Source organism: Cariama cristata, unplaced genomic scaffold (assembly GCF_000690535.1).
Source record: "Cariama cristata isolate BGI_N322 unplaced genomic scaffold, ASM69053v1 scaffold18025, whole genome shotgun sequence".
Lineage (NCBI taxonomy): Eukaryota > Metazoa > Chordata > Aves > Cariamiformes > Cariamidae > Cariama > Cariama cristata.
Window position 1 is genome coordinate 101,988 of NW_009616012.1, and position 14,958 is coordinate 116,945.

Consider the following 14,958-nt stretch of genomic DNA (forward strand, 5'->3'; position numbering starts at 1 on the left):
GAACAGCGCTATGTCCATGGCCATCATCAGGATGGTTCACTCCCTTGGTAGGTAAAAGAGCCTTTTTTTTTACACTTACAGAACATCCTGTCATTAAAGTTAACAAGACAAGAATAATATTGTTTGGATATCTCTATCCATAGGAGCCAAAAGCAGTCCCAAATCATATAACTCATAGCCCTCTGAAACCAATGGGGCTTTTTTTTTCCCCAAAAGGTCTGTGGAATCAGTGACAGAACAGTATAGCTAAGTGGTGCATGCATGAAAATGCTGCCAAAGGGTGTGCAATGACAATTCCATGTAGAAGTGTATGAGTAATATCAGCTTATGTAAAAAGCCTACAGAAATAAAGCAAAAATTGAAAAAGGAGAATAGGAGTAATTTTCTACATTTTTTAGATTGGTACAAGTAAAGAAATAAACAGTAAGTAGCAGACTGAAGTAGATGGCCTGTTGTGTCAGGAAAACCTGTGGCTATATAAAATAGAAAAAAAAAAAAGACACTAGTTTCACTTGACAGTTTTCTATTTTTTAGTAACCACTCCTCCTAGTTTTAACCAAACACTGTAACTTTTTTCTGGAAGAACAAAAGGTACCCTTTTATTTTGAAGAGAAATTTCATTTTCATAATTTTGCAACAATATAATATTGCTTTCATGAAATTATCAAGCATTTTCACAAAATATTAGCAGTTGAATAAATATCAAAATCACAGAGGACATACAGTTGACATAGTTTGTTACAACAAACCAAATTGTTCACTGCTTTTTTCTCATTAAATAATTTATTTTTTCTTCACAACTATGAGCATATCATCATTCTTACAAATGTGTTCCGAATTTCACTTTCCCTCATCCAGCTATTTGCGTTTAGGTAGTCCTTTAGGACCCAGTCTTCAATTTGAATCCACACATGGGAAGTCCAGCCTTGCATTGAGTCTGACTGAACTCGGTGTCAGTCAGTCATGAGGAATCTATGAAGTTTAGTCTGTTTTCTTGCTATTCATGTGTGTTTGTGTATTGCTACTAGATCTACGCAAAGGTAGGAACATTCATTTTCAGATTATTTTGTATCAGCAGCCTTTCATTACAACATGGTATTTTTCTAAACTGGACTTTCTGTTTAGAACCACATGCATAATCCCTGTATCTGCAAAACTGGCGTGCCTCATATTTTCACCAGTAAGCTCACAGAGAAGTAAATATTAATGCCCAAGATGAATTCTTCTGTAATTGTGGGTGATAATATCAGTGCAGAGACCTTAGACTTCACTACTTTATTTATTAAATACAGGACAGAAGAATTGCACCAGAGTGCTTACTCATGAAAAAATAGAAGCCTTTCAGATTTTTTTCCATTCCTCCTTTTTTGTAGTTACAGGACTCAGGGCATAGTACTAGCTTTTTAGCATGACTTGATAGTTAATGTGATCATATAATCATAGTGATAAATGAGGAAGTGAATTCTTAAAAAGAGGGATCTTCAGAGAGGACAATGTGCACAAAGCTCTTCAACTAGCAGATCCGCCTCTTCTTCTAATCATAGCTCTGTCACTTCCAGGGGACAAGAAAAAAGAGTTGTGCTAGTACCAAAACATTTCAAATTCCACTTGGAAGATTACAAATATGCAGCACAGATCATATTTATCCATACATATGCAAAATGTGTGGTTAATATACACCTTCACTTAATAAACTGGCAGATAATTGTTGTACCCTGCTAGGACGTAATTCTCTTGACCAAGTACCTATCTGACTGTACAGAAACATATTTCCAAGGATTAACTTCTATTTTCATTTGTGGTATAGCAGGTAGGATAGCTTGCAATAAAAAGCATTTTCTATTTTGATCCAAGGGCAAATACATTTATGGTCAAATCAGTATCCTTGATAAGCTATGTTGCGATTTACTTTGCCCTGAAACACAGTGTACCGCCGTCGCAGAATAACATTCCCAAAGCTGGAGCGAGGATCAGGCCAGACGAGTGAGAATTAGACCAACATTTAGCATGTAGTTTAGAATGTGCTAGGACATCCCTGACAGCTGAACACATAATCTAGGGCTTTGCTGCAGAACTGAGAGTTTCTGTATTTTAGGTAAACAGAGCTTTCCAGAAACAAGTGATCGCAATGAAAAGCATCAAAATTACATTCTTCTGACATAACAGAAAAATGGATTTTGCGAATATGAGATGTTAGTTACCCAGAAGTATTGGGAGTCTGCGGATCCTTATAGAGATAGAAGAGCATATACACTCTGTTCTTAGTGGGATTGCAAAGCCAGCAGCTCTTCAAAGTGTTTTTTCTCTCTGATAACAGATGTTGTCAGCTGTTTTTAGAGATCTGGGACATGGTGCAAGCCACATCTGTTTGGAAGACAGCAGCACAACTATAATTTTGAGCTCTTGTTGCCTCAAAACTACTCCTCACGTGGATTAATTAAATTAAAAGGCATACATCTTTCTCCAATGCTACAAGACGTGAAAGTTGAAGGGGGAATTCCCATTACCAAATTCAGCTTAAAAAGTTTGAGAATGATTGAAGACCTCAAGCAGCTGCAGACTCCTGCAGCATCTTCAAATGAGAGATACCAACAACCCATTGCTGATTGCCACAACTTCTGTGAACAGACACAGCAATATATCTATGAATGAACTTCTGTGTGATGTGTTTTTTAATGCCACAAGAACAGTTTCAGATCAGAGAGCTCATGCAAACGACATTTAGGACAGTGGCAGAATCTAGACAGCTGGAGATACTTTGGTGACTTTCTGGCTTGCAAATAAGTTTTCCTTCAAATTGATGCATTGATTATGAACATTGATTGTAGAGATGGATAGCACTGACTGCTTCTTACTCATTGCTTGGACTATTAAAAACATCAGGTTTGGGGAGAAGCTTTCCTTTCTTAAAGATGATGTAGCAGCTTTCATTTAGCAGAGCTTCTGGAGTTCTCTTTTTCCTTAAAATATGAATAATGGGCACAGTTCAGAACAGAGGGATTACTTTGCTTTCTCTGTAATGCTTCTATGAGTCCCCACCGTGCAAATGGACTAAACTTGAAGAATGCAGTGTAATGGCAGGCTATTGCACTGACTGGTATTTGAAGTTTCATGCAACCACTTCATATCTCAGTTTCTCCTTTCAAACCAGCATGAGTAGGCTTCATAGCAATAAATAGTATGCTATAAGGTTGATTGGAGACAATCTCACGATTCAAAATAATCATGGTTGTTTGGGATTCTCAGTTTATGAAATACTAAACAAATTATTCCACTTTTTTCCTACTGTTAAGGTAACTGGAAGCAATGGCAAGAGAAATTACAGACCATTAGCGCACTGAATAGCTTCTTTTCATTAAGCTAAAACCAGTCTCATCTCTTATAATTCTCATGAAGGCTTAAGCTCAAAGGTCCACATGGACATAACTGGTGGGACATACCCCATGCAGTTGGGGTAGCTAAGGCCACTTTCTGTAGCAGAAGGCATACAAGAAGTGATATAGCTTTTATAACTAACGATGAAACTTCTAAAAAGTTAGTTGTGTATTCACTACCATGCTAAATGGCCATATCTCCATTGGCCACAGTCTTCAGCATTGAGGCACATTTACATGCTGTCAGCAGTTTGCTGGCTGAAAGGGATGACAAAATAAAGCTTGATCATAGCATCACATGAAAAACTCTCAGTGTAGAAAAGCACCAGTTAACTGTTGCCTGGAAGCTCTTCTTCAAAAAAGAAAGACTATTCAGAAGGAACACAAGTCCACTCCAACTGCTTGCAACTGGTCAGCGCTGGTAGGTCATTAGAGCTAGTAAGGCTAGTAGAATAAACCTGGGTATGTTATTCCTCTTCATTGCTGCAAGGAGAATACACTGCTGTTACCAATGAATTACTTGCTATACATCCAACACTGAAATGAGTTTTACTAGGGTTAAAAAACTGGAATGATTCCAGACGTTGCCAAAACTGCTGATGCCAGATGTTGCCAAATCTTCTTGATTGTCCCTTTTTTCACTGAAAATTTTCTGTGAAAAATATTTTTTCTGTGGGTTGTCTGCAACCATAGGAGTGTCTTCGCCCTTTGTGTTTCACTAAGTCTACCATTTGATTACTTACCTCAAATCACATAGCTATTTTTCTTTTGTTCCTTCATGGAGTAACCTAAACTTTTTAAACAGAAAGAGGAATCTCTTCTGTGTTTGCAATTATCCTTTCTAATTACTAAATATATGTCCTATAAGACTGGAAAATAAAATCAAAATAAAAAAACCTATTGGTTTTGTACTGGTACTTCCAGTGTCTACAGTATCAGGACTATTAATTCTTAATTTTGCCTCTAACACTTCCCTTCTGCAATCATACTTGAAAATAGAAGCTCATATTCCCAAGTGCTCCTAGTTAGTGAAAAGAGAGTCATAAATATCAGCAAAGCAAATCAAGGAGTTTGACTTCCAAAAGTGTTCATGGATACTTCACTTTTGTATTCACCAGTAACTGTTAGGAAGAATTTTCACACAGTACAATTTAAAGTACAGTAAATAAAGAATAATTATATGAGATCATCATGATATGTAAATAACCACAAGAAAAAAAAAAAAAACACAACTGATGATGAGAGAGGAAAATACTGACCTGAACTTGGATTTTGAGATGGTTTGACTAGAAGAAAAGGAAAACACATTTTCAAGAATGTGGAAAAAATAATTAACACAAATTTGTTCTCTTTAGAATTTTGCAAATCAATACATTGGAATTAAATATACACAAAACCCAAGCTTTTAACAAAATGCATCATGAATGCTGAAATTCTATTGTCTGTTATTTATTTTCTGAAATACCATTCTTAAACTTTTACAAATTTTCTAAGTGAAAGAAAGGAAATCTCCTTTTAAACTAAGTAAATAAACTGCTCATGTAGAAGCTGCTTGGAAGTCATGAAAATCTCAGCAAATAAATAGTGAATATCATGGGATATAGAAATACTCCCATACACTCAGTTATTGCCTAAAAAATATTCTCCAGATCACTCACAATTTAACAGAAAACGTTTCTTTACATGTCATCAGAGACTTCTGTTCTTTTCTCATTATTTTGGACAATAATTCTATTTTATAAAAGCTTTCAGGAAAACACAACTCCATTGGAAGTTTAGTTATATTGGTTTATATCTTCTTAACTTGAGAATTTTAGGAGTGCTTTAATGCACAATTGGTCTAATATTAAACTGCAGAAAGGCAAAAAAAAACAACCCCAAGTGTCATACAAAGCTTGACTATCTGAAAGCAGTTTTGGCTAAATAAAACAATGGGGAAGAATGATTCTTTTAAATTTTGAGATGAAGAGGGTGGATACTTAAAAACAGTTTGTGTACTCACCATAAACTCCCACAGCACGCTGGGTTCTCTCCTTCTCCACTCACATTCTCTGTGTTCACTGATTCAGTTTCACTGGTGGGCATGCTTGCTGTTAGGAGACAGAAATTGCTTTAGATTGATAGCCAAGCAAAGCATTACACAGAATGTTATCTCCTGTTCTACTGCAAGAATGCCTCCACTTTTTGCAGGTCTAATGAGAGCTTGGAAGATCTGAGGAATAGCAGATGAAGTTAAGACACTTCATCAGTCCTCCTCTTATAACAAAAGAAACACACAGAACTCCAGACTGTATTGTAGCTTTTTTTGTTTCTTTTCAATGACTCAACATACTGTTGAAAATGCACTACAGAATACAGTGTCGAGGAGTTTTGCCACAAAGAACCCCCAGTAAAGAAATAAAAACCTGAGCTAGATATTGTGATCTTTCATTTTAAGAATTGTTCTGTTAACACTTTGGAGGTGCTTATCAGTTTAAGTGTTGTTAATATGCTCACTAATTCCAAGAAATGTCAACGTTCTTCTGAAAATAGAAATTGTCACACTCTGATGATACCGACCACTCTATGCTTTTACTTCCATTATAAATTATCAAAACAAGATGCCAGAAAGTAAGTGTGCCTGCAAATACTATATAAGCAGACAGGAAAGAGCACTGTGAGTGGCAGAATGGGTACTACAAAGGATGATGAGAATTCCTAATAAAAAGGGGATTATTACATTTGTTACACAGTGCATTACTGTACATATAGTGGATCATTACTGAACAGTTATCAACTGTAGCTAATGGTTTTTTTAGACAAGACTCATTTGCAGATTGGTCATCACCATTTATATTCAAATCAACTGAAACAGAGGGAGGACAACGTATGTCAAAAGGTGTTAGGAAACGATGAACAGCCAAAGTTCCCAGTACTTCTTAGAGGAGCACACTACTTCCATGTCTGCAAAGCAAGCATGACAGGAAAACCTCAGGAACAAGAAAAGTTCCTGAACTTTTGGTAAAGTTCAAGAAAATTAATGTCGCTGGTTTATACAGTAGAAATACCATATAAAGTAGGAAAAAATAAGAGAGGTGAAAGATGCACTGAAATTACTGCAGAACAGCAAGAACAAAAGAAAAACAGAGTATCTTAAAGGTATTCTGGGGTCTACCTTCTGCTGTTTTGATGGTTTGCTTGTTTGGTGTTTTTTGTTTGTTCGTTTTGTTGGAGAGGGTTTAAGCCAATGTCTGTAGACTGAGAGTACTGGAGGCAGAAGAGCTACAATGACTATTTCTGTTCGGGATGTCTCACTATTTTGGTAAAGGAGGCTTAAAGCAGGCTTAATTACACACATCTTAATATAACTGAGACTCGAGAATCAAGCTCTGAATTTTCTGATTTGTCTACAGAGCAGGTACAAAATGAGAACTGTTACCAACAGCTTCTCTGCACAGTCTCTGTGCCTCAGTTGCCTCAACACTGAAATAGAGATACATGGAAGCAGTAAATGGTAGTTTGGTTTCCGTGCCCATCAATTCCACACAAGTTGAGAGACTCACAGGTCTATGCAGGCTAGATGCTCAGCTACTGTGTGCAACAGCTGAGAATCTGTCCCCATAAATGTAAGTCACCATTACATGAAATGTTCAACACAGAGTTGGCATAACAAAGAAAGATCCAAAATGTCCATGCAGGTGTTTGAATAAACAAGGCACTTCAGGCAGTAAGCACAGCAAAACCTTCTTTCACACGGTTCTTCTGTTTTGATGATTCTTTTAAAATATTACTGTAATTGCTTTATATGTGAAAAATCCCTGCTTAGCACCTGCAAGTGCCTCAAATCTAATATCATGCTTCTTTTTATAAATCAGTTTTTAAAAATGAATATTGCTAGACTTGTGTGAACTTCACAGCTTACAGTCACGGAGTTCAAAAGGAATTTAATTCAAAAGTAAGGCAAACAATCTTTGATGATACCCAAATTCAAGTACTAAAATTTCAAAGGGTTTAAGAAAAAAAAAAAAAAAATCACAAAACTATTTCAGACAGTCTCAGATCTTCAGAACTAATAGTTTTTATTTTAAAATGCCAGGATCTTTTGCAATAAATGCAAGGAGTTTCCCTGTCTGGTAAAGAACTGAAACGGTTGTCTTGTGCTGGGTGACTTGCATGCTGTTAGGAAATACAACATTATAGCCACCCAATGATGAACATTTTAGCACTTGCGATGGGCAACTGCAAAATATGAATGCAGGAGTCTTGTTTCATACACTGCTATTAAGTGCTCCCATGAAAACAGAGCTAGGCCCACTTTTGCAAGTATTACATATGTGCAATATCTCTCACACTTTTGTTTCAAATTTATGAACCCTTCCCTCATCTAAAAGCAGTACTTAGAAACCAGCTTCTCATAAAGTGTCACTGTCACACAAATGCTATTTGTTTTAATACATGCCAAATAATTTTTAAAAGAGTAAGTGTAAAGTAATATAATTTTAATTCAAGTCTACCCAGACTTGATGTATTAACCCACAGAAAGAAATACCACCCCTTTTTGACTATGACTGCATGAAGAAAAACAAAGTACCAAAGAACAAAAAAAATCTTTGTCCCTACTGAAGCCAATGTCAGTTCTGCTAATTATTAAATACAACCAGAATGTTACTCTCTATTTGAGACAGGGCTATTGCTCTAGCTCTATTAGTGGCTTGCAGGTGCTGTGTTACAAAAACGAATGAGGAAAAAAAGAACCATAGACGGTTCACTTTACCTTAGAAATTCAGCTATCATTATAGTGTAATTTACATGCCAAAAGAAAAACTTGACAGAAGTACTGAGAAAGGCACCACGTGGAAGTCTAGCTCCAGCAATGCTAGCAAGTCATTAAATCTTTAGCCAGAAGAAAACAGCAACAGCACTGCATGACCACATCCACTCTCGCTAATGCAAGCAACCTGGCAAGTCTTGAAAAGACTGTTTCATGAGCATAGCTTTTTAGGGGCAGTACTCATCAGGCAAAGTACAGCACACAGACTGAACTTTTGAAAGGCTGTCTGATCTCAGTAAGGCCAGCTTTGAGATCTTTAAACTGGTACTCCAGTCGTCAAAGGAAGATACCAAATTTTCTCTATTCTTTATTCACTTTTTGCCCTTATTTTACTGGCATGCTTCTGGAAAGATTATCTAGATTTCTAGATAGTATCAGCTCTCTTCAATTATGGTAACTGGTTTCAAAAGAAAGAATGCTTGCATTAGGCAATATAAACAATCCATATAGCATGCAGCTTAGTATTTTCCTGAGTATACCGAAAATAGGTCAAATATATCAACTACTACATTTCATTTCTGCGGATAAGAAAATTAATCGTTTTTCTCATGTTATAATGTTCACTATTTACTCTGAACAGTTTTCAGATTTTAGAGCAGGGATTTCATACTCCATTCCAGGATGTAACATAACTAATGCATAGCTAAAAGCAAGTCAGTGTCCATCAGCATTGATATGTCCTAGCCAGCTGGAGTTGGAAGAAATAAATTCCATAATCCTGTGATATGACAATTTAGTGCCACTGTAGAATTCAGGCTACGTTACACCCTGAATTACTGAATTTTCATGGCCAGTGTTATTGTTGGAAATGTTTTCCTCTAGCAAATACATAATTAATATTTTAACCTGGTTCAACTTCAGATGTGCATTTTTGATCCATAGGCTGATCTCATTTCCACACTGATGCACCTTGAGTAGCTTTCTGGTTACATGTGCTGAAGGAAAAGAGCTGCAGAAGTGGAGTGATCTGCACAGCTAGTCAGATAATCAGTAATAGCTACTGGAGAGAAAATTACAATTATTTAAAAAGGTACTACACTGGCAAAATTTTACATCAATCTTGCAAAATGGTCATCTTCTGTCTGCTAGTAACATCCAAACAATTCCATGAGCTCCAAAATTCTCCTAGTTCCTTCTTAAATCAGCACGTGGACTTTTTTAATCCTTTACACCAAGTCTTTGAGGCAGTCAAACAGGAAAACAGAAAACAAACAAACAAATCCCCAAAGAGGCAACATTATCATTGCAAATTCATCTCAAATTTCCCTAAGTCTGCTGTATGCCCAGAAAACACATCATAAAGAAGTGGTACTATCTATTCTGACTGTGAAGCTCCTCAGGGTAAATTCAGTTTAAGGAGGGGCTGCCTGGAAGATGTTCTACATGATACTGTAGCGAGGTATCTGTTCTCCTGGTACAGACTTAATGTTGATGCTATCAACAATCATTCTTACAGGTTCTTTTTATAGGCAGCCCATGGAAACTCAATGTAAGGTTGAATGGCTGCATAGCAGTGGAAGGAGAGCGAAATAATCAGTCTTCATTACAGAAGCATCATTGAACCAACCACTTCCAGCCTGAAGGATGACACTATGAATGTTGGGAATGTTGTATACTCTACAGATGTTGTGCTTTTCATAGAAATAGAGGTAGAGGTAATACAAAGAAAAACACTTTGGGTGGGATTTCTAATCCAGTGGTAGTCTAAGTCTGAGCTACTCGGATCAGCATAATAGTCTCACAAATACAGAAATAGGCTTAGGCCACCAATTTGTACTTTGGAAAAATCCTGCTCATAAAAGGTATACCTGCCCTGCAAAACACAGATGAAACTAAGTCAGTGCACACATGCTTGAGAATGCTTTTGACTAGCAAGGTCAGGTACTAGTAGCAAGACAGCATTTGCAGTCAGTGGACGACAGCAAGTTTTCCGCTGGTTCCACGCTGCTTCATGACTGACATCAGAACCAGAACCTGCTACTTGAAAGGCTATGTTGAAACACGTATCCAAAGTAAAATTGCAACCACCGTCTTTTAGCAATTTTTACAGAAAAAATATTCCAGCCTGTGAAGCTGTGCAAGTTATCAGACAATACATGCAACAGTTACACAAATAATTTCAAGCAGACTCAGTATTTGTAGAAAATGAGTCCATCAGGTCCTAGCAATTTCTGACTTAATATTCTGCATTCTATAAAGCAACTGGATCAGATTCAGAGTCAGAATAGTGATTCTTAGGACAGCAAGGAAGTCAGTCGCTCCAATAACTTTGTTGTAGGTAGGATTAAAACTAGATCTCCTAATTACTGCAGCTGTGATTATGTCAAATCAATACATCTGCCAGTACTAAAGGAGTGCAGATTTGAAAATAACTATCATACTCTAAAAGCTCTGTCCATCTCCATTGTGGATGGGAAAGAAATTGAATAAAACACAAATGACAGAAACAAAACCATCAATAACAAGAGCAGATACAGTAAAACTTTGTTATGTTTTGTTAGATTCTACATTAAAAGTGTTATAAATAAATAGTAAATATTATCATCATGCTGTTCTAAGCCTACTATGATCCATTATAAAGTTTGTAAAATACTTTGATTAATTTCTTCATATTTGAATTTAAAATACATCTTTTGTCTGGTTTACCTGACTTTCGAAAAAGAAAACCTATGCTTCAACAAGAACAGTCACAGACAAAGCCACTTCAGTGGGAATCTAAATGGATTAGAGATTACACTTTAGGAAGGCAGAGCACTGCAGCACCAGTATATTTCAAACATGCACTTAAAACAGCAGAACTGCATGCATGAGTGTCTACATGCTAAAGACGTATATACCTCTGTTATAGAAAATGCATACAATATGTGCTTTCAAAAGCTAACACATCAAATGCAGTATTGGCACAAAAGAAAGTTCAACTGCAAATCAGAACATATTTTACCATGTTTATTGGAAGAATGGCCAAAGCAACTAAGTCTGCTTTTCTTCTTTTCTTCCATTAAGTCAGCCAATGTAACCCCTTCGCGTTAAGTACATGTAATCCCAGCATTTACACAGTAGATGGCAGCAATTGCAACGCAAAAAATAAAAATGTGTCCATATATACAACACAAGCAATGTCAGGCAAAGCAAATTTAAATTACCGGCAGCATAACTATTCAGAGCTAAATGCCTCACCTCTCACTGATTTTTGCATTTTGAGCTACATTCACAATGCTCTGAAGTCAATGGAAGTTTTTTCATTGACATCAGGGTAACTAGCTATTGGTTCGTAATAAAGACTTATGACTTTTACTAAAGGCATATTTACAATTCTAGTAGTTAAAAGGTATTCCATTATTCAACAGCACCGAATACCTGCCCGCAATCAGCAACAGAGATGTATGAATACAGGGGGTTCATATATAAATGACTTAATGACTTCTCTGGTTAGAAATTTTAAAATGCTGGGGTTGCAGGAACCTAAACTACATTTTTAAAGGATTATGTAAGAAGCTATTAATCACTGATTCAACTGCCTTTGAAATCTGTACCTTTTTCTGCCTTAGACAGAAATCTTCTGTATCCTAAACCCAGAGTTCTTCCACACCATTGAAGAGCATTATGATGATCTTCCATCACCATAAATCAGCAGTAATCTTGATCATCCAGAGGTTCAGGTATACAAAGTAGGGACATAGCTGCCTAGAAGCCTCAAATGATTATTCTGACTATCTGGGGACCCAGCCCTGCCTTATGCTTCAAAGATAGTTCTAGAAACACATCACCAGTACATTTGGACTAAATTTATTTCCTAAGCTTACTACTCAAGATTATTAACATAGTGATAACCAGCTAAATTTTACCCGACTCCCAAACAGGTAGCTCATTATCATAACGATGCTCTTAACGCATATGGAATAACTGGATAGACAGTTTGGCTGTCTCTCATCATACCTCCCCATGCAATGTGACATGCAGCACAGCATGTCTTGAATGCAAGGAGGTGGAGCAATTCAGCAACCCTTCCTCCTTTACACACTGTTGCAGTTGATATTAAAAATGAAATTCCAAGCCACATATTTAAGCACATGGGCACAAACCCAGCAAAGTGCTAGGAGATTGCCTATTCACTAGAAATTTCCACTCAAAATACATACACATGCCTGAAATTTAATTATTGGGATTTGTTTTAAAGTTCTTTTCATTACTTACTTTATCCTATTTTTACTCTGCAAGTCTCCTCCAACTCTTAACTTACCCTAAAATTATGTCTAAGTTAACAGTTTAGAGCCAAAAGTTCTCTCAAACTCAACAACTATGCAAACAAGTACTTTTGATTTATGAAAGACCTATCTGACCTAGAAGCTGTTTAAGGAATGCTGGAGCAAATGTTTCTTTTACAGCATACTAACAAACATCCAATTTGAACAGGATGCAAAAAGTTCCTAGGATTTCACCTGCAGGATTGAGAACGAAGTCCATCAGCACCATAGCTGACAGTATGGCTGTCCAATGCTCTGCGCAAATTTGGCATGGCCTACAATTCTGTACGGTAGTCTTGTGCAAACGGTATTTACTCCATAAAATGTGCAATCTTTTACTTCTCAGTCTTACGATTTTATACTGTTACTCAAGCCCACAGTTTACGTATTCCTTCCACACATTAGTAGCAATAACGAAGTACAGTGAACTCCTTGGCTTTTTTTCTCTGCTCTAGATAAAAACTCTGTGACAGATTTTCAGATAGACATAAATCATTCCTTTCTGGGTGACACTGGCATCAACATCAACCCACAAGTTGCCTTCCAGCCTCTCGTAAAATCATCATTTCCTTCCAGTCAGTAACTCAGATTCATACCCTGCTTTTATTGCAAACTGAAGCACTAATAAAATTCTGAAACTCAAAAATATAAAGATTTTTAAAAACTTAACTACATGCAACACTGAGATAATTTTAAAAACAGATACCTCAATATCAAACCACATAATTTTCACTATTTTACAATTTCTGAAAAGTACTATGGTTTAAAAGAACAGTTCACAATAAATGAGCAACACTAAAGAAAAAGAACAGTAATAATGTATTATTTCAATACAGAAAATAGCATTCTGAGTTGCCCTTGACAAACCACTTGTAGATGCATTTTCTTATATATACTTAATGGTATCTAAATGAACAAATACCATTACTTTTCGGAGTATCACATGAACAGTAAGGTGCTCTTTAGCAATAGTACATATATTGAAATTTGGACTTTAATCTTACGTTTAGTATTAAATTATAAACTACATCCTGAATCCGTGTTCTTATTTATGTATAGCACTAAAAGTTCTCATGAAAATTTTAACCACTACTGTGAAAACATGGCTAAGAGACTAAAATAACCTCTACTAAATTTTGACATTACAATACTGCTGTTAGTCAAAACTTCTGACATAGAGAAATCAAGTATAACTTTTACAAGTTGTTGCAGTATCATGAAACTAACTTGTTCCTTTACTTTAGGACTGAGGTCAGAAGTACTAGAGGGCCACTACAGGATAAATCACCTTTTCCATAATATACTGTACGCTACTGTTGAATAAATACATTCTAAGTAACTGATAATTATATTTCTTAGTGTTGAACAAAAATCCCACAAGATTCCATTAAATTCACACTCAGTTAATACATCTATTAAAAACATTTTGTATCGTTTTCTTGACTATCAGAAAGAAAGATCCAGAATGTCATTTCCCTACTTCAAAACGCAAAAAAATCCTCACGATTAGCAGAAGGTTATTTCTTGATGGTAGCTTTGGTCATATTGTTTAAGCTTTTTATATTATTATTATTTCTATTGCAAGCACCTACAGACAAACATATATTCTTCTTGACTAAGAATTTACAATGATACTTAGCAGCATGTGGCTTGCATGCACTAACTTTTTACAGAACACAAATAAAGCAAGTTTTTAAGTCTCAATAGTGATTGAGTACTGACAGTGATTTGTACATGGACATCTCAGAGCAGAATTTTGTTGTAAGATTCTGAATTACCTTCCATGACTAAGTATCAATATATTAACGGACATGATTGCTCTGCTAACAAACACTTCTGCAAACTGGAAATCAGAAAGTGACATCAGATAGGCTGCATTCACCCCAGTGTAACACCCTTAAAAGCAGTCAAACTGTCCCACACAGAAGTAGTACAGAGTAAATAACACATACTGTTCCGCTTGCCTTCTTCATCAACCTCTTCATCATTCTCAGGGTCAATGTCTTCTGCCTGTGTAATCCAGTCTAAATATCCCTTCAGATCTTCCTCAAGCTGCTGTTTTTCACGTAGCTTCTGAAAGTCCCCTCGGGCCTTTGCTTTTTCTCTTTCCTTGGAAAATTCTCTATCAAATTCAGATAAAGCAGAAAAAAATACTGCTTGTCAAACTCCTAGGCATTTTGACCTAGGTCTTGACATTGCAGAGTAACATACTGACATACAAAATGAACTGAATAAACTACATGGAAGACTGAGAGCTTCTTTGAAAACAAGACAGTGATGCAAAGAAGTCATGGCAAATTCCTATGACATTACATCAAAACTTTCAGAGCTTTTATGATTTAATTGAAAATCAAGCAGTATTCTTGACTCTTCCCATATGGGAAGACTTCTCCCCATTTAGTTATGTGCTCTTCTATACAGATTTTAAAATCAGTTTTATCTAACGGCTATGAAGAGAAATTGACTTGCAGTAAAGAAGTAATTTCAGAGAGTTGAGTATTAGTTTCAGTGAAAAGGAAAGTCTGGAAGC

The 14,958-nt window shown here is 36.2% G+C and overlaps 1 protein-coding gene across 1 annotated transcript in view; it reads right to left on the reverse strand.

The window, feature by feature from the left end:
• The window catches only part of CACNA1D (calcium channel, voltage-dependent, L type, alpha 1D subunit), a gene marked incomplete at its 5' end in the record, with an annotated part of 129,008 nt that overhangs the window by 82,957 nt on the left and 31,093 nt on the right, over window positions 1-14,958 (reverse strand). Inside the window, 4 exon segments of the mRNA XM_009700033.1 lie at window positions 4,634-4,660; window positions 5,377-5,464; window positions 11,126-11,203; window positions 14,381-14,550. Of these exon segments, the coding sequence (XP_009698335.1) occupies window positions 4,634-4,660; window positions 5,377-5,464; window positions 11,126-11,203; window positions 14,381-14,550 (363 nt within the window).